The following is a 25612-nucleotide window of genomic DNA, read 5'->3' as shown; positions in this document are numbered from 1 at the left end:
AATCCTCTTCACAAATAAGTGAATGCTTTTAGCATTTGGAAGTCTTAGCCCAGTGGTTCACTGGCAATATCTGAAGATATTTTTGGTTGTTGTGACAGGAGTGGGCAGTATGTGATACTGGCATCTAGAGAACAGAGGTCAGACATGTGGCTTAACGCGCTACAATGGGCAAGACAGCCCCCTGCAACAAAGAATGACATGACCCAAAGTGTCACAAGTGCCAGGGCTGAGAAACCTAATGGGGACACAGGCTGTAGCAGAGCAAGATTCAGTGAAATCAAATGACTGTGTCCAAGAACACTAAAATGCATAGACTCGTGGCTTTGTTTTTCCTGCAAGCCAGGAGGACATCCTAAGTTACTCTGGAACCTGGTTGTCAAACTCCTGGGACTTCAGAGCGAAATGAGTGATGGCGACCACGAGGCACATACAAGCGCCAGGGGAGCAGAGAGAACATGGGAGTCCAGAGCAGGTCTGTAGTGTTGCCAAACAGCAGTGTTAGCTCCAGCTGGTCCACAGAACCTTCGATATTCATGGTCACTCAGCTTCTAAGATGTTCATGCTCACCCCAGTTGCTCACAAACATGGCGGACAAGCAGGCACAACCAACAATTCCCAGGGGCTTGTCCGGGAGGTGCTTCCCGTGAAGCACAGAAGTTTATGGGCCAGCACAGCCCAGGGGCGGTGTGAGAGGGGAGCTAAGTTTGCTTCCCAAACTTGTGGTTTCCTTAAATTATGAAAAATCAGCAGTTTTACTTATTTTTAAAAACACCTTCTTCAATTATGGCCATTAAAAATCTCTCAAATGTGTACACGTGTGTATATAAGTATGTATGGAAAAATGTTAACAAACACTGTATGTGGTGGCGCTAAGAAATGACACCAAGCTAGACTCACAAAGACATGATGACAACATTAGCTCCTGCCTTAGTTTTTTTTTTTTTTTTTTCCAAGGCGTGTAAATTTAAAGCGCACTTTGATTCTGGGAGACAGTTGTCTGGAAGTTACCTCTTCACGTCTGGGGCAGCTGAGCGATGCTGACTCAACGGAACCAATGAAACAAGGAAGGCCTCTAGCTCATCACAGCATGGACTTGCTTTGGGACAGAGTCCAAATTTGGGGGAAGAGTTATATACTCTCTTCTAGAACTTGACAGAATCTTTCCCCAAAATGAAGTATTCATCACTCCCAGGATCTCCCTTTTTCCCATACACTGTATTTTTCACTGCTGATTTCTTCCTTGACTTTGCCTTCAATTTGGAAGGTCTGCTCCCACCTGCTTTTTCTCCAAATAAAAAAATTCCATCTTGCTTCCAACAGATAGTAATTGATAGTAATTTGAGCTGAAAGAGTTCACACAAATTCTTTCTTGCTGCTTCAGCTTATTTTAAGAAAACTGATCGCCCGTGAGGTCACACTGTGATTGACACACATCTCCTTGTGTTTCCCATCCTTCAGCAGGGGTCCCTTCACTACGACTCACTGGAATGGGGTACCAGTCACCATGCTCACGTCCCCAGGCCAAAGGGGAGCCACCAAGCACTGCAGCCTTCCAGTGCTGGGCACTCAATTATAGCAAATCCACGGGGGGGTCACTCAGAAAGTCAGTTTCTCCAAAGCAGAATATATCTTTATATCTTCTTTTTTCTAATATTTTGTGAAAATTTTCAGACACACAGAAAAGTTGAATCATGCAGTGAACACACCTAGATTCTACAGCTAACATTTTGCTACATTAAGAAAAGTCTTCATTACATTTCTGGACATATCAATACTCTGAGAATCAAAAGCAGCATTTCCTGTTTGTTGATACACAGTAATGAAGGTCTGATTCTGCTGTTAAAGGCATGGAAGAAATTTTTAATCTTACCTAAGAATCAGCCACAAAACTACTGTCAAAAGGACATGAGCTTTTTTCCAGATCAAAAAAACATTTGCATTTCTTTCAAAGAAAATAACTAAAAGAGGTCAGTTAAGTACCATACTGAAAAATAAATGAAATAGTCTCTAGACACTGACAAAAACATTACATTAAAAGAAGCAATATCTGGAGAAAAAGGATAACTGTGCATGCCCCAAGAAGAACGCAGCTCGCCGTGACAAATGGGCACAGCACTGTCCCAGGAATTCCGATCTGTTCTGCTGACTGTAGCAGAAACTCGCAAGCAGTGAAAATAGTCCCTGTGGACACTGTAGTGACAGGAAGCTCAACCCGGTCATAACTGGAAGCACATGTCCAGGTAAGATATTACAAAATAACAGCTGTTAGCATGGAAACTTTGGAATTTCAAAGGACATATTTAGCTTTTTATTCTGCTTTAGTTCAAGGCAAAAAAGTCAAGTGATTAAATGTGCTAAATGTTGGTAATACTAACAGCCACATTGTTTGTATATAATGCTCTCCTCCAGGAACGTAAAGCGATTCAAAAACATTACTTTACTTTTCTTCACATGTTTGAGGTAGAAGCCATGAATCATTACTCCCAGTTAACTGAGGCACAGGTTCACTATGTGACTTGTCTAAGGTCCCAATATGAGTCAGACACGCAACCAGGAATGAAATTCCATCTCCTGATCACCATAAACACCAGAAATGTGCTCTGCAACAGTACTGAATAAAAGAACAGTAATTCTTACACAATGATGCTACACTGGGTAAACAGTAAAGTTTCGCTAATTAAAACTCTATGCAAAACAAAAGAAAACAGACTAGAATTGCTCCCCGTCTGCAGCGGTCTGCTGGACAGAGCAGCTCTCGGCAATGCTGCGCTAGGCAGGGCGTCCTCTTACTCTTCCTTCCCAGTGCTCAGCAGCCAGGCCTCGAGGAGCGAGGGAGGAGCGGAGAGAAGACGGTCCTCTCCAGCAGGGTCCTCCTGGATAGGACCCGTCACTCTAAAAGGCTCAGTTTCCACTGGGTTCTTTTGTTGATCTTCGGGGGCATGAAAAGCTCAGCATCTAGTAAAAAAGAAGGAGACTGTGATAGAACACACTGGTTCTTGCTGGTGGAAGCTGAGGCAGTAACTCTCACCTAAAGCTGGGTCACCGAGCTCTGCCTCTACAGGACAATCAGAATGAGGATTATTTCTACTACCTTACAACCTCCGCTCAGAGCAAACACAGCCTGGAGGCCTGCCCGGGGAGAGGAATTCCATTCCAACTTCAGACACACGGAGAGCTGCAGACAAATGTCCACCGAGTGAGTTGAAGTCAAAGAATGCTCTGTTTCGGATGGGTGGTGGTGGTGGTAGTACTTTCTAGGCCATATTACATTAATCCCATCAAACTCTAGGTACCTAAAATCTATACATTTGACTGTATGTAAAATTTACCTCAATTGTAGAGTAAAAGAAACTTGGTGGCATGTATTCAGTAAGTAAAGTTAAAGGAACGAAAATACTTTGATAAAAAAAAAATTCTACAAATTGCCCCGGCTGGTGTGGCTCAGTGGATTGAGTGCCAGCCTTCAAACCAAAGGGCCACTGCTTCAATTCCTAGTCAGGGCACTTGCCTGGGTTGTAGGCCAGGTCCCCAGTGGGCAGTACGTGAGAAGCAACCACACACTGATGTTTCTCCCTCCCCCCCCTTTTCCCCTCCCTTCCCCTCTCTCTAAAAATAAAGAAATAAAATATTTTTTTAAAATTCTACAAATGCACTGATCAACACAAATATCCCTATTTTAGTTAGATGTGTGGAGCCTCTTACCTAAACAAGAATCATATACAGGTTTATTTATTTATTTTTAGAAAGAGGGGAAAGAGGGAGAAAGAGAGGGAGAGAAACACTGACTGCTTGCCTCCTGCATGTCCCCAGTGGGGGACCTGGACTGCAACCCAGGCACCTGCCTGATTGGGACTCACCAGCGACCTTTCAGTCCACGGGCCAGCCCTCAATCCATTGGGCCACACCAGCCAGGGCAAGAATCATATATGGGAAGCAGAGATATAAGAAAATATGTGTGCATAAAAATGTCCTGTCTTAGCAGGGTTCCTGATAAACTTCCAACAGTTCACCTATATATGGGAGCCACACATCCACTAAAACTTATTTTCAAGAATATTTAACAATGTGAGAAAACTGCTCAGGAAAGTTTTTAAAAACATGGTTTTCATATTATACTTAAATATATGTATTTACACATGACAGAAATCATCAAATTTTAATTTTCTTTTAACATACTTTTCTGTACAATCCAGATTTTTCTACTAATAGTATCAATTTTATAATTTCTAATGCAATGAATGCTCCCCAGTGGCCCACACAAAAAAATACATCAATAAGACTACAGGAGATCTTACCGATTTAAGAATACTCACACTGGGAAAGACGACTTAAATAAATTCACTGTCAACAAGGCCCACAATTTTATGTTAAGTAGTGATTAAACTTTGAGACTTCATCTGTTTTTTTAAAAAACAAGTTATGAAAATACATTCTACCTTATTAAAAAGTTAGGCATAACTACGACAGCGTCTGCTTCCTAGACTTAACCAAGAATAAAGAGTGAGCACCGGCTCCGGGCCGGGAAGGAGGTTCTGGGACAAGCGCTGTGGCAGCGGGACGGACGCCCTTCACGCTCCCGCGTCTGCGTTTCACGACTCAGAAACAGGGGCTCCACTGAAACGCACGACAGGGTTTACCAACTTTCCAGGGGCTCTTCTTCATCCTCTGACAGCCAAATCATTCTCATGTGAAGCACGTATTTTGTTAGCAACTGTAACAAGTCCAGCTCAGCTATGAGCTCAGTACTTCTCTGATGACACTACAATCCACTTTACAAAATCCTGCAGTTGTGCAAGACTTGTAAGTTGATCTGCATGCTCTTTCCCTGCACTGTAAACACAGTAAGAGAGAACTCCCCGTCAAGTGACGGTCCCACGCGTGGGGACGTGTGAGGGTGCTTCACTGCTGCTGCTGCTGGCTGGACTGGGCTAAGTAGTGGATACTTGAGTGGGACTCCTTTTGGGAGTAGTTCCTCTGCCACTCTTGCATTCTCTTTTCCTATATAATCTTGTAAGCACAAGGGCCTGGATAATACGTATTCAGATCATGAGGAGCCTCAAAATATTATTCTCACTGAGGCTCAGCTAGAAAATGGAAGTGCTCTTTGACAAATACAACCATCCAGAACACTCCAGGGGACAGTGTGACTGGACTTGACCCAAAGGTCAGCATCAGGCCAGCAAGGAGGAAAATGGGGCAGAAATTATTGGATTCGACATAGCACAAATTAAACAACTACTAAACTGCCTCAGGTCTCAGATGACTTTGTAGCATCTGGGAAACCAGTTCGCTCTGGGACTGATACGATCCAGGGAGCTGCTGCTTCCAGGAAGAAGGGGGGCCGGGGGTGCGGCAGTCGCTGTCCAGAGACAGCGGATGACCTTCGCTGGGATGGAAGGCAGTTCACTGTTCATTTCTGGCAGCAATACAAGTCATTAAACTTAATCAAGCAGCCCCTCCATGACTTCTCCAAATGTTGTCAAATGCTATTACAGTACAGCATTCAAATAAGAAAATGTCAGACTGCTGCCTGTCACACACCAGAAAATGCGGATCGCAGCAGTAAAAACCACCATTTTAAACATATTGCTAACTCTTCAAAGCTACGAGATTGACATGCTTGATTAATCCACCTGAAGGGCAAACACTCAGGTACCAAACTGATTTGTCAAAAGCTTCTAGTCAACTTTCAAAGGAAAGCCTTTTGGACTTCTAGCTTTGACGGATGGCTAATCTGAGAATCATCTCCCCTCGACAAACAACGTGCTTTGGATTTGCTTTCAAATTACACTGTCAACCCTGAAAACGATGACAAAGGTCCAGCTCTTCAGGATTATGAAAACATCCCCAAGACACACACTGCCAATAGCCAAAAATCATGATTCAGGAGAATACTTAAAATATATGTGTAAATTCGACATGTGCAAAATTTATATATGTAAAATATGTGAAATATATGTGAAGTTTAGACTCAAACTTCAACTGTGATGCGCCCGTATGGACAAGAATATGCCACTGTCATGATAAGCACATGTCAGGGCAACTGAAAAAAAAAAATTATACACTTAATGTCACGTTGGATTCCACCCCTTCCAGGTTGCCAACATTAGAAGCACTAAACTGATTTTACTAGAGACGCAGTTGTAGAATCGAGGCCACCAACAGCCAGCGTCACCTCATACCGCTGGAGTTCTCGACACGTGCAGGAAGATATTCCTTCTGCTCAGAACTGTGACAATTTAAAAAGGGAAAACAAATACTAACCGAGAAGAGGAGCTGACGTCTTCTGTTGTTGATAAGAGGCCATGATACTGTTTGTAGTGGACTTGGGACCCAGAACCTAAGGAAAAAGGAGGGGTGTCAGCGAAGATGGTCTGTACTTCTGATGACCGCAAGGCCAATGGCCAGCTCTCCGCTGCCAATTCACAGCCCATCCTTTCCGCTGTTAAGGCGTCCCACACGGTAGTTCTCTCTTCCTGTGACTTCAATTTGCCTGTTCCTCCAGTCTCAACTCAGACCTCTAAGTCTCCTTTCTATCAGAAGAACAAGGTAATGACAAGGATTAAAAAAAAAGAGAGAGAGAATCTGGGAGCCACTCCTGTATGTGAGGTCTCAGACTCTCCTGTATGTGGGGTTCCCATATATATGTACGTATGATAATATGGTTGTTTTCTCTTGTAAAAAAAAAAAGGAGGAGGAGGAGGAATCCACAATGTTCTATGCCTGATCCCTTCCTTACAAATGAGCAAGCCACACCCTGAGGGGACAGAAAATGGTACAAGAGACTACAGAATACTTAAAGAGTGTCGAACTCTATTCAAAGATTTGTGGGAATTTTTATAGAGGATAGGAAGGCTCATATCATGGAATAGAGTGGAAATTCTGCGTGTGTGTTCAAGGTAAAACAAGGCACCTCACGGAGTTCCACACCCACACACGCCTGGGCGTGCGCACACCAGGCCCTCTGCCTGTACTCGGGTCTGCAGGAGGAAGCGCCGGTGGCCCCCTGGCGGCACCCGAGCAGCAGTGTCAGAGCTCCAAGCACTCGCACGTGACTCGTGGTGCCCTGCATGTGTGCCATTACCACCCTTTAACCACCAAAGCGAAACCCCAATATTGCCAGTCATTTTCCCTATAAGACTCATACAGTTAGCATGATCTGAATAGGAGAGGGTGGGGAAGGGTGAGGGTGAAGGAAGCATTATAAATTGTCAGCTTTGAAATCACTGGAGTTTTAAAGGTGATCACATTTCTTCTAGGAAATGCTTATTACAGTAAATTCAAGTATTTGTGAGAGTAACAATTCTGAGTTGATTTTTATGGTGTGTAAGATGCCTTTTCATCTGCCCTTTTATCTAACATCTAAAACATTTCACAATGTGTACAGGGGAAGCCCTATCCCCACTTGTAACTGAGGAATCAAGGCCAGTTCACTGGTGCACTTCTAACCAGCGAGCGGATGACCAGCCCCTCTGAGTTCCACACCCACCTTCTGCGCACCCCCCTTGATACTGGGCCGGGAGCCCCAGAAAACACTCCTCTGTCAGCCAGCTCCACACCAGAGGGAGAGTGCAGGGTCGGGGGAGAAGGACCTCCTCCTCCATGTGCTTCCTTTTGTTCGGTAGTGCTGACAGCTCTTTATGCTACCAGCAGCCGTTCACCCAGTGTCCCCTTACTTCTCTACACTGAGAAGCCGCCTCACTGTGCTCTGAGCAATACCAGCGCCAGCTGGCTGGCACCCTCCTCTCGGAGGATCAACCAACACAGCAGGGCCCCACCTGCAAACTTCTACAGTCTGACGATCCCAAACTCTTCCCCTTGTTCTCTCAGCAGCTCCCACAGCCCCCATCTCAGTGTCCCTCCTCTAAGGGGTCCCCTTTTCCCATCAGTCCTCCGAGTCTCGTCTCGGCAGTTCCACGCACCAAATCCACTCTGATAAAAAAGCAGCAGAGCGTTTTGTTTTCCTTGTCGGGCCCTGACTGACACCTGCCTTTCTGAATCTGAATCAGAAGTCTTCACAGACCCGAGCTGTGGGAGACTGAGCAGAGGTATCAACAATAAATGGATGATAACACATTATCGTTTCTGATGGGACATAGCCTTAAACATAATTTATAAGGATCATCATGACAACACAGAAGGAACAAGTCAAATTTTGCACAAAACAAAAGGAAAAGCAATGGTCTGGGGCTCCTCTGAAAACCCCGGTGCCACCCGCAAGTCTGAACACCTCCCCCTGTCCACCCAATCCCACTGAAGGTGAGGGGCAGCTGCGTGACTTGCCCATCTTCTCCGTGACAGCCGTTCCACACAGAGAGGGGACATCGACTCAAACGTAATCTAGGCCAAGGTGTACGAGTCACCGTATAAACAACTATAAAACCTTAATGACAGCTTGAATGTAAGCTTCAGATGATTTAACTACAGCATGTTATGTTTTAAAAACAGGAAAAGTCTTTTGCTTTGACTTTCAAGAGACCGTGTGAGTGTTAACCTGTAAAATGATGAAAAAAATGCACATTTTGTCTTTGAGAAAAACTTACAGGTCTAGCTGAATTCTGCTGGTGGCTGAGAGTCCAAATTTCTGGCAGGGACCTTTCCATTAGCTGCAGAGTATCTTCAAAAGCCTTCTGTAATTCCCTTCCTTGCTCATCAAACTCAAAGAGAAAGAGCACCTTTAAAATACAGCGTATTTCATCTAGGGAACAAAAATGGGAGGGGTGTTAAGGTGTGCCCCCAGCTCCAAGCTAGAATCGTAACACAGTTCCTTTCTTATAGAAAAACATGTAGCACCACATGACAGTTGCCACCTCCCACACTTTCTTGCTTCTTCCCCGTGCCGGAGTCATGCAACAGATCCACGACAAAGGGAAAGACACACCCACTGAGGCCCCAAGTGGGAGGACTCCACGGTCCTTGACCTTGCCCTTGGCGCTAAGCTCTCCCACTCAGGTACTGTATGTACAGGATGCCAGTGGAGGGAGGGTCCTAGGGTATCATCCGAGGGGGGCTCTTTCAGGAATGTGCCCTAAAATGTCGCTTCCTACCGACAGTTTTCATCTTTCCTCAAGTTGGGAAAATTGTGTATTTGCTGTGCACCAAATTCTGTCTGTCTGTGCAGGCCATTTGCCATCTGTCTGTGGGCAGGAATCATCAGTCAGTACCAGGCAAATAAATACCTTTCAGTTTTTCAGCACCTTGTACCACTTCACCCAGAGCCTCCAAAAGCGCCAGCTCCTCCATGGGGCTCCCTTCTTTGAGGCTGTGCTTCTTTCGCTCTGCTTTGCGGCGATTCTTAGATGATCGCCTGTTGAAAATTAGAGATGTTTTTACAAGGGCTCTCCTGTGCTGGACAAGTTAAAATGAATGTGCCTGTTGGCCAAAAACTTTCTGAGAGACCAGGCGGCTACAGATGAATCTGTGCTTGGGAGAAATGGCAATGAGGTGTTAAAGGGATAGAAGAAATGTAATGGGGAGAGGCCAGTCTTACAGGCAGGAATAAGGAAAACCCTAAGAAGTTCCTCCTGGCCTTGACCTTTAATTAAAATACAGAGTAAAATAAGGTTACACCTGATACTAAAACCTGGAATAATGAATAGAACAACATCGAACTTGAATTTTATAATGAAAAACAAATTTAAAGGCAACAAAATAAAGCTTAAATAAGAAGACACAGATACACTAGACTGAAATTTGAATATAATAAAGTATCCATGAATCCCACATTCTTTCCTGCCTCAGAGGTCTTTAACACGCCATTTGTTTTGTATGGGACTCTCTCATTCCGACTCTTAAAAGACCCAGTTCTAGTTGCCTTTCTCGCAGTTTCCGATTGCCTCCCACATCCTCCGGATCAATTCAGTTTAAATGTATCACCTTGCACTGTTAGGTCTCCCGAGTAAGGCCATAGCTCTTATAACTCATAACTCCTTAAAAGTTTTTCATAACCTCCACCACAACTAGCATATGAGCGTTCAATAAATACTTCTACAAACTGCTACTCTGAGTAAAAGTGTGATAACTTACATTTGTGACCTCTTCCAACCCTGACTCTGAACTGAAGACTCCAATCTTTTCATTTTTTTTCAGTGCCCATCCATTACAGTCACTTACAATGTGTTAAATGAGTAAAATCAGATGTTTATAAACTGAGTACCGGGTGGAAGGTCCTTGCAGGCACTGGGTAAGCCCAGGGGCCACGAAGCTTCAGCAGAAAACATCCGGACGCTGAGTCTAATCTATGAGGTGTCTGGGAGAGTCCTGGCCTACGGCTCCTGCTGCAAGCCCCGGTGGAAAACTGACCCAGTTGCTTGTACGTTCTCCATTTCCCCAGGGCGGTTGGTGTGCGGGGTAAACGTGATACGTACGCTGATATCCTGGAGTTACTGTGGGAGTATTTGCCACTCATGTTGCTGCCACTCATGACACTGCTGGTTTCAGAGAAGAGGTCAGACTCTTGGCCATGTGTCACTTCATCATCTAGAAAAGAAGAACCAGGTGGGGAATGAACACTCCCTGCTAATGTGGTTAACCTTCAGTAGAGTAAGTGGATTAGAGTGAACCAGGGCATATCTAAGGACACACAAAATTTATTACAAAGTCTGTCTCAAAATGAAATGAGATAATATTAAATAGCTATTATTACCACACACCAGTTCACCAATACCAAACCTGTTTAGTCTTTTCTTTCTTTTTACTAAAGCAAAGTAACTTTTAGAAAATGAGGAGACTTTGTAAAACACAGTAGTCAACCATTCTGGTTGGGGGGGGACTGGGGGGAAGGTTTGGCAGAGTCTTCCCACCTGTGCTTGGTCCTGCCCCCGAGCCCGCCCACACACACGGACAGACAGACACGCACAGCCCCCAGAGGGCTTTCACAGAGGCCTTGGACTTCCCCACCACACGGGACTCATACTGCCAGAGGCACAATACGTGGCTAAGACAAAGTGCGATGCTGTCGTCCACCTGGCTCCGTGGTTCCCGTAACTCTCACCCAGATGCATGTGCTGCTGTGCTTGCTCCTTGAGCTCTCGGACCACCAACAAACGTTTTTTATGACGACTGAATGTGGTTGTCTGCGAGTCCAGAAGTGCCATGTAATTTTTCTGGGCTGGGGATGGAAAATAATTCCAGTGTGATGGTTATACAGAGAGAAAAGTAGAGTGGCAGGAGTAAGGGAGCTGGAGTTGAACAAAAAGAAATAGGTTACTAAGTTTTCCATGCAATATTTTTTTCTTAGTGAGTATTAACCTACATCATCTTAGGAGAATGAACTAGATACTGAGATTTCAGACCTTAGAGCTCATCAGTGTCATCCTACAAGACTCCCTACCACAAAATGTGCAAAATCACCTAAAAAGGCTTGACACCTAACCCAAAACAGGACTGGCAAATAAAAAAAGTGCACAGGAAGCTGTTAACAAAAAGAGGAGCCACTGAAATGCTTCTTAAACACAGGTGTTAGTCCTGTCTATGCAGATGAACTGTTAGTATTTTTCTAGGTTCTCAATAATGGAGAAAATTTAAGGAAGAGCTGGCTAAGGGACTGCTGTAGGGCCAGGAAGGATGCTTTTGGTACCCAGGCAGGGGTACCTAAAGTGAATGATACAGAAAGAACCCTCCCAAGGTTTTAACTAGGATGGGGGAGGGTGCAGCAGGCAGGGAACGAATGTGAATACATGTTCCTGTCGGGAAGGCCAGATGTCACTTAGACCGTAGACGGTGCTAAAAATGGCAGGGCTGAAAATCACCCCCCAACTCCCCCCAGTTTCCAGAAGTCAAACTGATGCCCTTCTTTTCAGCCTTGCTTGTAAGGGGACAGACAAAGAGGCCACCAGAGCATTCCACTCTGGTGGCCACTCATCCTTTCTCTAGGAACCACCAACTAAATCTGCAAAGGTTCTTTTCACTTTTTATTTTGAAAAAATGTCAAACTTACATAAATGTTGCAGTTGTTCAACGGACAGACATAAACCCCACAGGGAACCTAGACGACCAGTTCTTAACGTTTTGCCGTATTTTCGGCTTCCTGTTTCTTCTCTTATTTTTATAGAAACTTTTGAGACTAGGTTTCAGATACGAACCCTCCTTGACACTTCAGTATCTCTCTCTTAAGAATAAGGGTATTATCTAATATTATATAACCACGATATAATTATTAAATGTAGGAAATTGTCCACAGATAAAACATACTTATTCCTTTCAAGTTTACCAACTATTCCCAAATACAAAGATTCTTAACCCTACCTTAATTACAACTTTTTAACCTTCAAATATTTTATGTGGTATCACTTAACAGGTTAGCGTATTAAAAACCCTGGTCAGAATCAAGTATCATACCAGTGGAGAATTCTGATTGACTCCACGTAACACGTGAGTAAAGGAATTAATAATAACACAGGGAGCACACTCCCCTCCCCTCCCCATCTTTGTACATCCAAGTGAGAAATTCTATTTAAATGCAACCCTCTCCGCCCTGGCTGGTGTGGCTCAGCTGGTTGGAACATTGCCCCACAGACCGAGAGGTCGCAGGTTCAACTGCCAGTCAGGACACAGATCCAGGTTATGTATTCAATCACGGGTTGGGGCGTGTACCTTGGATGGCGCTCATATGAGAAGGCAGCCAATCAATATTTGACACAATGATGTTTTTCTCTCTCTCTCTCCCCGCTGCCCCTCTCTCTCAAAGCAGTGAAAAAATAACCTTGGGTGAGGGTAAAAAATTAAAAAATGTAACCTGCACCTTCTAAAATGGAAGGCTTTATGTTGGTTTCTATAATGTCCAGTCTGTTGTATTTGTATACCTAGAAGGAAGAAGACGGGAATTTTAGGAAGGAAATGTTCAAGATACTTGGAAAGAAGTGCATCACTTTCAGAGGGACCAGGACATTTTTTAGCGCTCACTCCGGTAAAAAACAGTAGTACTTCACAGTTAGAGGACCAACTAATTCCCAACGTCAAGAATTTTAACATTGTTTCTAAAGCACCGCGTATCCTCAGACTGGGAACCCAAACTACTACTTCACTTCACAAGCTCCAAAGACAAGGGGCTCCTCTGACCCTGTCTGTAACCCCTCGCCCCCCCCCCGCCCCCTTGCACCTAACGCTGGGAGGATTTTTAAAGTTCTCTCACCAGTCTCAGCGCTTCTTCCCAGGCAGCTCCGTCTAACAGCAAGAGCACGGCTTCTTCATAATCCTGACAAAGGAACGTCAAAGCAGATAACAGGTTAGTGGAGCAGGCGGGTCAGACGCCTCACGTGCCTTTCCGGCTCTCCCTTACGGTCCCAGCTCCACGCCTGGTCTGGAGTACACGCTCAATAAATATTGACCCAAAGGCAAAGTAAGGTGTGCATTCTAGAAATAATGAAAAAACACATTGTAAGTGTCACCTCCCTACATCCCTGAGCATCCAAACGACCAAAAAGGTCTGTGAAAAATGCCCATTCCCCAGCCTCACCACCAGGCATAAGTGGGCTCCCGAATTAACAAATCCACACTTTGAAGAAACGGTCACTAGAATAGTAAGCTTCTAAATGCTTTTCCTGCTTTTTAAATGTTTATTTTTCTACTTCTCAATGTTTTATTTCAAAAAACTTCAAACCTACAGAAAACTGAAAAAAAATGAGTGTAATAAACTTCCTGTGGGCTTCAAATGTTTTTGATGCTTGTACCCTTATCAGTAAAAATTTTGATCCTGAATCCCAAAATATTATTACTTAATATGTTTATAAAATGTTTAAAACAAAATACATTTTAAAAAGATGAAATATGTAAGACAACTGACGGTTTCCTCAAACTACTGCCATAAAAACGGAGGTAAGGGGTGCACATTAAATTTAAGAAGATTTAAAAACATAAGGTACAAGATGTAATACATGGCCTTAGATTGAAACCTAATTTGAATCTATCTACTGTAAACAATTTTGGAAGCACTGAGGAACTTGGAAAATTTAATTATTAGATAAATTAAAATGTGTTAACATAGAAAGATGATCATAACCAAACAACTGAGCAAATTTACAAACTGTATGGGCGACTCAATGGGTATGGGCGACATGTTTCCTTTTCTCTTTATATATACTTAGGAGTGAGACCACTGGGTCATACGGTGATTCTTTAACTTTTTGAGGGAACAACTGTTTTCCATAGTGGCTGCACCATTTTACACACCCACCGGCAACGTACACGGGTTCCTCTCTCCACAGCATTGCCAACACTTACTTTTCATTTTTTCATTGTGGTACACTCACACAATGGAGCACTATTCAACAAAATAAAAAACGAATAAATTGATACACACTACAACATGGATGAATCTCAAAAAGCATTAATTAGACTTCCAGTTTCTGGCTCAGCATGCAAGAAACCTGGAAGTCGTTACTGTATCCTAACAAGTAAAAAGCTGAACAAACTGAAAATCATCACCGACTCTTCTTAGATCCATCAGCGAATTGCGGTCACAGGGCAAACCGCTGCCCCGCCGTGAACGGAGGGACAGAGAGGCAGAGGCAGAGAGCTGCAACTCGCCAGAGCAGAAAGCCACAAACAGCAATCTCTACCAGAGTGAGTGCTGGGGCAGGACAAATCCACACTGTAACTGACTGACAGCTTGCAGCGCACCGTGGACAAGGCCCACCATGGATGTCAGGCTAAGAGTTAAAAACTCTGAGTCTCCACCCCTAGGAGACCCACAGGCTGTCCCAGCGACTCGGAAGGAAATCCCAAGCTTTCAGCAGGCAGAGGGGAAAGTAGCCATTTCAAAATACACCCAAAGCAAGCTGTTCTTTGCAAGGCTGACCCTCGAAAGAAACTATTTTGCCAGAACCTAACTGAAGTGGGTTCACCAGGGTCTCACCTACGTGGGGGAAGGGCATTACCCAACTGCAGCTCCCTCCCGCCTTCCTGGGCGACCTATGGGGGGAGAGACCCGAGAGGCACCAGGAAGGTCACTGGGCAGGGGCGCAGACTCACTAAAAGACTGAGACCTCATCACAGGACTCGAGGAAGCTTCTCCTGTCCCCACGCCTGTCACATCACTAACAGCCTATTTACTGAATTTCCTTTTTCCCAGGACATCACATCAGGTTTTCAACAGAAAACAAGGCACACAGAAAATACAAAGAGCAGTTTGATAAGCCGGAGCCAGCCTCATCACCACACCCAGATATGGCAGGGATGTTGGAATTGAGGCAGGGAATTTAAAATTAGCAAGATGAATATAGTAATGGCTCTAATAGAATAAGTAGACCAAACGCAAGAACAGACGGGCAAAGTAAGCTAAGAGATGGAAATTTTAAGAATCAAAAGAAATGTTAGAAACCAAAAGTATTACATGAGTAAAGAAAGCCACAATAGAAAGACCGCATACCAGATGTAGTCTTTCACTTCTATGAAATTCTAGAAAAAGCAAAAGTGTAATGACAGAAAGCACAGCAGTGGTTAATGGGGGCTGGAAGTGGGGAAAAAGGACTGATTGCAAAAGGGGAAATAAGGAACTTCTTGGGGTGTGAGAAAAGTTTAGTATCGTGATTATAATGGTGGCTACGCAACTGTAAACTAGAAGAATCTAGATGCATCCAATTGTTTACCAATTTAAATTTAAACCTGGTAAATGTTATTGTATGCAAATAATATCCCAATTGAGCATATGTAAATTATAAATAAATAGGAATATATATATATATATACATATACACATATATATATGTATATATGAATTAACCTTCCTTTACGAAAGAAAAAAAGAGTAACATCTTATCCATTCAGCTGACCCTCTTAAGCGGTACATGCTTCTACCCCAGCCTCTGCATTTGTTGCTGTGTGTGCTGACAGGTGGACCCTGACCCCGGCGACCCTGTGAGTGAGTGCCGTCCCCGTGTCCTGCCCTGCACAGCCCTGCTCGGCTCCACGGACTCAGTCCGTCTCACACTTGGCCCTCCTCCTTTCCTGCTGCGTCACGCGTGTTGTGCTCGTTGCTGTTTTCTGCCAATCACCCAACATACTTTCTTTACAGGGTCTAATGATATGAAATTAATGTTATCTTCTTTCATTCACCCTTACGACATAAAAGACACTGAAATATTTTAAAAGCACAATGATGTAGAAGGCAACCATCTCTAGGGTTAACTGTGCCAGCGTGTCCTGCTAGTCCGTGGCCAGTATCATCAGTCCAGAGTTTTATTATTTTCACAATAAATCCTGCAATTCTAGCAAAAGCTGGTAAAAGTACTTATCTTTATAATCTGCTGAAAAAAACCAGTACCCAGCAAGCTACCCAAGGTGAAAAAAATATTTCCAACAGAGAAAATGAGTGTAAAAGCCAAAAAAGTATTTAAAGTTCAATCACCTTGTTTTAGAATGGCCCTTTCTCATTTCTTTCTACTTTGGCAAGTGAACATAAAAATGATAACTTCCTTGAGATGTAATCTAGTCTCCGTGCCAAGGTCAAACCACTGGTACACGCTGTAGCAGAGCTGCTTGGTGCCTAGCCAAACCTACAGAGATATCCTGGATTCAGATTTCAAGTCAGGTCAGCAGGATGGATGACCTGTCGGGCAAACTGCCTCTGAACTTCCAATTACTCACGGTTACTTTCATTCTCATGGTCCGTAAGGCACAACTTGCTTGTTAACTGGAGAGTTTTCGGAGGGAGGCACTGGGCTTACCTGGGCGTACTGTTCCAGTACCGTGGCCGCCTCGCTGTGCTTCCTCTGCTCAGCCAGCTTCCCTGCAAAGACACCAATAAGCATTTGACCACGGCTGGCCCGCTAAGAACAACGGTATCACCGATTCCAGATGAAATGGTTTTTGGTAGTGTTACTTATTTAAATAAAAACGGTCTCAATACAAACTGGAGATTGAGCACTGCGGTGTATACTTCCAAATCAAACTGCTTTGAAACAACATTTTCAAAAGTGCTAAAGCTGTTCCATAGGATAATAAAAGGCAGAACCAAAAAACCAGCCTCACATCAAGTAAGTTTGGGAAGCACTGGGGAAAAAACAAAGTAAAACAGAGTCTTCTAATGAAGACCATTAATATGTCTTTATTAGGTACCAAACTACATACTCTGTGATTTTCTCTGAGGGGAAGAGGCAGGAACACCTCGGAGTCCTACCGTGAATGGCGGTTACAACCTAAATGTAGCATGAGATGTGAAAATCACGCACAGTCAAAAGTAGCCGTGAAAAATACTTGTGAAGGCATGTATGGGGAACCGACCTGGCATCTCTCAGTATCCACTTCTCCCCAATAGGAAGACTGCTGTTTGGCTGCTTGAGCACTAGGTGCAGTTGTTTTGCTGGGGGACGTGCAGTGTTTTTAGACCCCAGAACCGCACCCACTGAGCCTGGCTGAGGCCATCGCACTGAAGAAGGAGGCACACGGAACCGGTGGCTGGCAGACCCATGCCTCCCACCTCGTGCTAACTCCAGGCCATACGATCACTGACCAAAACAGGTAGAGCCGCCTCCACTATTTCAAGAGCCGGCTTATGTGAATGAAGTTAACACACACGTGAACTGACTCCACCACATGGTACTACTCAGAACCACTGCCTTCCCCTCCACTTTTTATAAGCACCTGGGAGAACGAGGCATACTCCGCCAGGAGGCACACAGCAAGCCAAGAGTCGTAAAGAGTATGAAAAAAGATCACAGATCACAGGGCTGGAAGGTATAAACCACCAACAGTTCAGAAACCACCAGTCTCTAAAGCAAAAGTAACAACGAAGCCATAATGAATAACTAAAAGGCCTAAAATAAAAAATTCTTGTAACCTGTGATCACTGACTCCAAGCACAGTTGAGAGGGCCAGACCCCCTACTCCTCTCTTCTCACAGGCAGACCCGAACCTGTCCTCTGCTCTGAGATCAGACTCTGGTGCAGCCACGCCATGTTAATTCGTACTGAGTATGAAACAGCCTTAAGGTATGCTGCCCTAAATGTCTTTGTAAACAGGGGAGGAAGGGAGGGAGGGAGGGAGGGAGAAGGAAAGAAAAAACCTTTGGAAAAGGTCTCATTCCAGAGAACCTAAGTGACAGTGTCTACCTGCCAGAACTCTGCTGAGGCCGGCCAGCTGGTCTTGGCTCAGGGAAAGCTGGGCCGCCACACAGAGCGCCTGCTGCCAGCTGCCAGCCTCCAGAAAGGCATCGAGTGCTTTCTCGTGGGCACCACAGCGGGCAAACACCAGTCCCCCTTGCTCACAGCGCTGCTCCTGCATCAGGTGTTCCCCGTAGGCGATGCTGATATCCTGTGACAAGAGATGGAGGGCGGTAAGGAAAGGCGACAACCACGTTTTAAATCTCCACTGTCACTTGCGTTTGTCACCGTACTTGAAACTCTTGAATCACTTAGGAAAACCCTATGGCCACTCAGTGAATTCAGTCATTCTGCCATTCAAAGCCTTACTGAGGATGTGTCATTAATTCACTCCACAAGTAATTACTGGGTACCATTCAGGGCAGTGAGAAGGATACTACAATCAAAAAATAAACCAAACAATAACAAGAACCACTGCTAAGTGCCTGCTCTTGTGGCAACAGAGAAAGGACTTACAGTGGTGAAGACAGCGAGCTGCGAGGACAGTTAGCCGTGGGAAGAGTTAGGGAGAGCGTTCTGGGCCGGCAGCATGGAAGGCTCCGTGGCCAAACTGCAGGGACGTGTACAGAACACACCAGAGGGAACATACAAGAAGGCTGGTGCAAGTGAAGCAGTGAGAGCACAGAGGGGAAGAACAGATGACGAAAGTGAGAGCAAGGAGGCAGCCACGGGCCAAATTCTCTACTGCCCGGGCTCAGCGTTAGGCAGGGACACAGAAGGAATGTAACACCGAGTCTTTGCCCTTAGGAAGTCCACTGCCTGGTGGGAGAGACAGACCAGCAAACCAGCACTTCGATAAATGCCACCAAGTTAAGAACAAGGCAGTCTGAAAGGTCAGCGTTTGGAACTCATCCAGGACCAGCTTCTGGCAGGGGGGACCTGAGCGTGCTGACGGACAAGTGGAGCTAAAGGAAGGGGAAGGCAGGCGCTGGCAGAGGCCGCTGATGCTAGAGAGGCAGTCAGGGGCCTGAGCCCAGAAAGATGTGTGCGACCTGCAGGCAACTGGAGGTGGTGCTGAGGGCAACAGCATGGGCTCCAGGGCCCGGGTCAGCCACTCACAGCCCAGGTGTGCAAGCAAGTTGTGTCCTCAACTGTAGGTTGTGCACACCACCTACCACATTTCTGTGAGAATTACATAGTGTGTGTAACTTACAAGCAAAGTACCTGATGTATATAAAAAACTAAACAGATGTTTGTTTAAAAAGACAATCCAAATGTTTTCCCTGTTCAAGGTGAGGCTAATTCATCTGAAGATGAACCCAGACACGAAGGACAGAGTTATGGACTGAAGACCCCCACCCCTTTCCAACTAAGGCACAAAGCGGAACCTGGAGAACCTCACATTGACACCACACACCTTGTACTGCTGTGAGTTCGGCGGATACAACTTCAGAGCTTCATTATACAAGTTTTTATCTTTGATTAAGTTTAAGCATTCTGGGAAGTATTCGGGTCCTGCAGAAATAAGATTCACACACACATGAGTTTAAGACTTTGGAAGCAGAAAGGATTTCGGTTTTACCAAGGGTCCCCACACAAAATCAACAAGGGACCTTTCTAAGACCTGTGTGATCAGAGGACTAGAGCACAGAATCCAGGAATCTGAATCTGAATGAACATCGCCGCAGATTCTGAGGTATTAGAAGCTCAAATTGGGATTAGAGTTCTACTTAAGAGGTTTTTTTCACTACCCTGGATAAACGACCATCCAGCAGTTTGCTCAACCCACTTATTTAATAAGAACCACCTGGGGAGCTTATTAACTATACATATGCCTGAGTCCGACCCAACCCAACTGAACCAGATTTTCTAAGGAAGCCGGAAGCTGAACGCTTAACGAGCTCCCCAGGTGACCGACCCTCCCCTGTCCCGTCTCCGCCCTCAGGGAAAAACCACACTTGCTGAAGCCAGAGGCCCCAGCACGGGTCAGGGGCTGGCACTGGGCTGGCTGCACTCCAGCACCGGCGACAGGAACGGTGGCTTTCAGGGCACCACTAACGGGCACTCGATTCTCGCCCTGGGCACACGCCAGGTTTCCCTGAGGTGTTTGCCAGCACCAAGAGAAGAGTGAGTTATCAACCGGCTTTGATTTTGCGACACTGAAGTAAATTTACGAGGTGATATCCTTGGCCCAGAAAAGATCTGCTCCATTATCTTAGATGTGGCGATCCTTGCTCTTTAAAGGACATTTGCTCTAACCTCAGCTTCTCAGAACACCTAAAATGAGGTGTGCGTACTTAACTGGAAACATTTTCAGGAGTGGAAACTGTGATCAGTCTATTTCTATACTAATAATATTTTAAAGCTGGCTGGGGTGGCTCGGTGGATTGAGTGCTGACCTGAGAGCCAAAGAGTCACTGGTTCGATTCCCAGTCAGGGCACAAGCCTGGGTTGAGGGCCAGGTCCCCAGTAGGGGGTGTGTGAGAAGTAACTACAGATTGAGGTTTCTTTCCTTCTCTTTCTCCCTCCCTTCCCCTCTAAAAATAAATAAAATCTTTATAAATAAATAAATAAACAAACAAACTAGTATTTTAATTTATAGCCTGCCTAGTTCCAAAGACAATTTAAAGCAGAAATAAACATACTGATCCTCATACTTACCACATTTGCTGAGGTGGCCAATGGCTTTTTCATACCGCTTCAAGTGTTTGTCTATGGTGAACCGCTGATAATTAGTTTCCATTTTCTTGAGTGTATTAAGAAATGGAAGATATTCCTTGGGATCCTAAAAAAAAATGTGTAAGTTGGGGAACTTTATTGTTTGTGATTATACTGATAAAAATATAAATAAGTAAATAAGTATAGCAGTAAGTCCAAAACTAAATAATTTTAGAATGTACCATATTAATATATTATTATTTTTTACTTACTGATTTTAGAGAGAGGAAGGGGAGAAAGAGACAAAGAGAGAAACACTGATTTGTTGTTCCACTTAAGAAAAAATATTTCATTTATTTATTTTTAGAGAGAGGAAGGAAGGAAGGAAGGAAGGAAGAGAGGGAGAGAAACATCAATGTGTGGCCGCTTCTTGTGTGCCCCCCACCAGGGACCCAGCCTGCAACCCAGGCATGTGCCCTGACCAGGAATCAAACCAGCAATCCCTTGCTTCGCAGGCTGGCGCTCAATCCACTGAGCCACACCAGCCAGGGCCATTTGTTATGTTTCTTTGTAAGAGGAGAATTTGTTCACACATGTGCCTGCAATCTTAACAATAACCAAGTACTTTTATTTCACTTGCTCGACCCAGCGATCCCAACACTTTGATACCCACACGACTGTGACAGAGAATGGCGCTGGAAGCAGGTTCTGCTCACGGATCTGCCCCCAGGCCTGTCCTCCAGGCCAGCAGGCAGCCGGATGCTGCACTATCAGAGCAGGCACTGATGCTACCACGGTTACCTAAGCAAGAACCAAAAGACGGCACAGCAGCAACTCCACATACCTTCTGGGACTTCTCAGCTACCATGAGGACCAAATCAAAGTCGTAGGTCCCAAGAGAATGATCGTATAATTCATTGACGTCTACCAGCAGCAGCAAGTACTTCAGGGCCTCTTCAGCGCTCACGGCATCGGGATCAGAGGGAGCGCTTCCTGTCCATGTGTCGGAAACAAGAGAACAGAACCGTGTGGGATAACCCCACACGCCTAACGACATAACCAGAAAGACACAGTAACACGTTTTCTAGCACATAATACACTTCTGACTCTTTTGCACATGCTCTGTAGGGCAGAACTCAAAAAAATGACACAGGTCTTAAAACAGCAACCCCAGGCCACGGGCGAAATCGGTGCCGTGGCCCTGGTCCTGGTCAGTGCGCCACCAGAAGACCGGAAGACTGGTGGCGATCGAGGCCCCATCGAACACACCCTCTGCGACCGCGTCTCTACCTTGAAGCTCGTGGATCTTCTGCAGCACAACTTCCAGTTCCGGGGTGGATTTCTTCACGTGAGAGGTGAGTATCGACAGGAGGTACCTGAGTTAACCAGGAGGAGGAACACGCAGAGTAAGGACAACTGCCCACTTCTGTTCGTCTAAAGGTGCCGACCAAGGGCAGCGCACGTACTTGTGAGGGTTTATGCTCTCCATAGCCGCTCTCATCGCGTCGCAGATAAGGTCCACTTTCCTCCCCTCGGGGCCCCTGGGTGGCTGCACGGGGCCGGGCATTGGCGGAGGGTACATGGTCTTAGTGACATCTTCCTCCCTATGAACATGTGTATTAGATGGTCACTATCTGCTCTCAAACAACTAACATAAACCCAGGTGTCCTGAGGAGATAATAAATGAAAACAGCTTCTGGAAACAGTTTCATTGTAACTTTCCTCATAGGAGGTAAAAATGGAGGAACTTATTGAGAAATGAAGACCTGTACACTAATAGTCCAACGTTCAACTGGGGAGCCTCAAACAAGGGGCAGTCCCGGTGCCTGTCAACCCCTGCGGTGTATTTACACCAGGGCGTGCTGCTGAGTCATAAACAAGATGAACTCGTGAGATGTGCAAAATATACATTAAGTGAGAGGAGGTTTATTTACATGGAAAATTAAATACACTATGAGTCCATTCCTATCAAGTTCCTGAACACGTAAAACTCACCTACGGTGAAAACTCAAAACAGTGGTTGCCTAGGGGCCAGGGACTGGCTGAGAAGGGGCTGGGGGAACTTTCTGAACTGAAGGACACGCTCTCCTGGAAGGCGTTCAGGGCACACGAAGCTGCAGCATCTGTCAAAACTCCCTGAGCGGCACATGTGCCGCTGTCAACATGACCTGTGAGGGGACCCGCGCCCAACGGCACACTCTAGGTAACGCTGAGCAAAGTGACATATTGAGAGAGAAGGCAGACTAATGCCTACAATTACCTTGAAATTTTTCTAAAAATAGATGATAATGGACAGATGATAAATAGTGATAAAGCAAGTATGGAAAAACATGAATTCTAGAATCTGGATGGAGGTATACAAGTCTCATGTGACAACTCTCCCAACTTTCTAGTTTTAAACTTTTTCTCATCAAAAAGCTGGAGAAAAAGTCAATGCAGACATAAGAAGACTCCATTTTATTTTCATTTCATGAGAAAAAAAGAATAGTTTTATATGTCCACCTAAAAATGAAGTTAAACAATATTCTGACCTATTTACTTTAAAGTTTTAGTTTTAAATTGACTGTTTTTTAAAAAGTCAGCAAAAATCCAGTACATATGGCATTTAAGAGTTACAGTGATAAGAAAATACTACACACTAATCTTTCTCCTCTATCTGATTTCCTTAACTAAAACGGAAAATTATGGATACAATACTCACAAATTATTCACAATACTTACTTCAATTCTGTGAAAAACAAATTAATGTAATTTACAGAATCTATCTGTTTTATGAAGTCCTCCACATTTTCCAGAAACACCTAGCCAAAAAAAAAAGACAAAATGTTTTAGTTCAGATTGCATTAGTTCAAGTGCAAAGTAAGCCAAGGCCAAGAGCAGACACAGAAAGTTACCTTCGGGTTGTGATCATGAATCAGGTTGAGATTGATTCTCAGTTTTCTCATGCATTCAAATGCTTCTTTAAACATCTGCCTGCGAAGAGAGCCAACAGAAAAGGCATTTCACAGAAGCTGAGCTCCCCGGACCCAGCACGCTGTCATCATGATACACCAAGTTCTAATTAGATTACAGCCCACGTGCCAAACAACTGCTAATGGATTTCCACTCTGAAATCACAGACTAAAGCAGGGCACCAAGTTCATTTGCCTTCCTCAAAAGGTATGATGGCAGGCTGAGGACAACATCCCCACACACACACGAAAAAAAAACCGTCATGGAACTTAGGGCCACTTCCTTTTTTAACAAAATAACCCAGCTTCCCCCACACAGATTCAAGCAAGGGAAGGTTGCTTTCCTAACAGTGCCTCAGGCACTTTGGGGGTCACTGGTCCCCGGTAACTCTGGAAGCCTTGGGCCTTCTGCCTAGATGCACACACAGATACAGTCTGGTGCCCCACTTCCCCAGCTCACAGGCCATCTAAAGCCCACCTGGACATGGACCCCTGAGGCTAAGATGCCCTGACTGATAGGACAAGCTTTGAAATTCTTTCCACTAGAAATGTTCACCACATCACATGGAATTAAAATGAAAGTGTGGATAAAAGTACTCTGATAACCTTGCTGACATCTGTAATGAATGTTTTTCAGACTTTTAAGTTTTAAATACTTTATTTTTTTAAAAATATTTATTTATTTATTTATTTATCTTTAGAGGGGAAGGAGAGAGGGAGAGAAAAATCAATGTATGGTCGCCTCTAGTGCATCCCCTGCTGGGAACTGGCCTGTGGGGAACTCGCTTTTAACCCAGGCATGTGCCCTGACTGGGAATTGAACCTCGATCCTCTGGTTCGCAGGCCTGCGCTCAATCCACTGAGCTACACCAGCCAGGGCTTTAAATACTTTAAAAGAATACTCATCATCTTCGTGTACACTAAGTCAGAACAAGCTAACTAGTCATATATATGGTACTTACTTGTCCAGCCACTTCCGAATCTGAGCTAAAACCAGGGCTCGGTGATGAACAACTTCTAAGTTTCCCCTTGGCATCTTAAAATAAATACATCAAAGTAACAATTTTTAATAAAACAGAAACATGTAACTACCCAGGATACACAACTTTACCTAACTCCACATTGAACCACCACAATGCTGTAATTCACTTTTAGCAGAGTCCATTTGTGCTCGATATTTGGCTTCCCTTTCCAGAAAAACCTTCTTATTAGCCTGACCAGGCAGAGCCTGTCTGAATAACCCTCCGCATGAAGCTAACAGAGAACCCAGCAAGGAAAGGCCTTGCTGCAAATGAAACACATTGCTGCAGATGAAATACATCACTGCAAATGAAAACAGAGCCCACGACACAACCCTCAAGAACTGCCTAGCACTGACTGCGATGACAATCAGAAACACAGCCCCAAAGTCCACTTACCTGCAACACCAGCTTCGTGTCCTGGGGCATGACAGTGACAATGCGCGAGCCCCGCTCCACCTTCCGCAGAATCTCCCCGTTGGGCACATCGCTGTTGCTCAGACTTGCCTGTAATGCTGAAGACACCACTGGCTAAGCCTTCAGAATCACTGTCGCGACAAGCCACCCTCACTAACCGCAGGGGAAACTGCACGTTCTCAGAAACAGAAGCCAGGCTCCTTTGCTCTCCCATTTAACTGCAAGACCATTCGCCTTCCTGATAAACAGCCTCATCCCTTGAACGCGCCCTCCCTCACAGAGCCTTGGCCCATATTCACATCCACAACTTATCAACTGATTTGGAAAACGCAGGAAAGATTGGGTAGCTTCCCTGTTTCTGAGCACTATAATTATACTGGTGAGTGATTCCATTTCCAACTTAGAAGCAAAGAATGTAAGTGGAGGTTTTTAGAATAAGGAGAGAACACACACACACACACACAGTGTCAGCATGGAATAAAAGAGAAAAAAAATGAAGCCAGTCTCCTGCGGACCACCACATGGCGCC

General features: G+C 44.8%; 1 protein-coding gene across 2 annotated transcripts in view; it reads right to left on the bottom strand.

Moving 5' to 3' along the window:
• Positions 1–711: 711 nt before the first annotated feature.
• ELP1 (elongator acetyltransferase complex subunit 1) overlaps positions 712–25612 on the bottom strand; it is a 58990-nt gene continuing 34089 nt past the window's right edge. Inside the window, exons 19-37 of one of the 2 annotated variants that reach the window (XM_037152732.2) lie at positions 25066–25181; positions 24610–24683; positions 23591–23669; positions 23418–23497; positions 22163–22300; positions 21987–22072; positions 21541–21689; positions 20700–20823; positions 19456–19553; positions 18048–18249; positions 16665–16726; positions 13133–13195; positions 12743–12803; positions 10994–11110; positions 10368–10479; positions 9180–9307; positions 8544–8698; positions 6265–6340; positions 712–2955 (exon numbers count right to left, since the gene is read on the bottom strand). In XM_037152732.2, coding sequence (XP_037008627.2) covers positions 2888–2955; positions 6265–6340; positions 8544–8698; positions 9180–9307; positions 10368–10479; positions 10994–11110; positions 12743–12803; positions 13133–13195; positions 16665–16726; positions 18048–18249; positions 19456–19553; positions 20700–20823; positions 21541–21689; positions 21987–22072; positions 22163–22300; positions 23418–23497; positions 23591–23669; positions 24610–24683; positions 25066–25181 — 1988 coding nt within the window. In that variant the 3' untranslated portion in view covers positions 712–2887. The remainder of the gene's footprint in view (positions 2956–6264; positions 6341–8543; positions 8699–9179; positions 9308–10367; positions 10480–10993; positions 11111–12742; positions 12804–13132; positions 13196–16664; positions 16727–18047; positions 18250–19455; positions 19554–20699; positions 20824–21540; positions 21690–21986; positions 22073–22162; positions 22301–23417; positions 23498–23590; positions 23670–24609; positions 24684–25065; positions 25182–25612) is intronic. The other variant, XM_037152731.2, reaches the window with a different exon arrangement.

Source organism: Artibeus jamaicensis, unplaced genomic scaffold, assembly GCF_021234435.1.
Source record: "Artibeus jamaicensis isolate MK-2021 breed Jamaican fruit bat unplaced genomic scaffold, CSHL_Jam_final scaffold_1964, whole genome shotgun sequence".
Taxonomy (NCBI): domain Eukaryota; kingdom Metazoa; phylum Chordata; class Mammalia; order Chiroptera; family Phyllostomidae; genus Artibeus; species Artibeus jamaicensis.
This window is presented reverse-complemented; position numbering and strand designations above follow the sequence as displayed.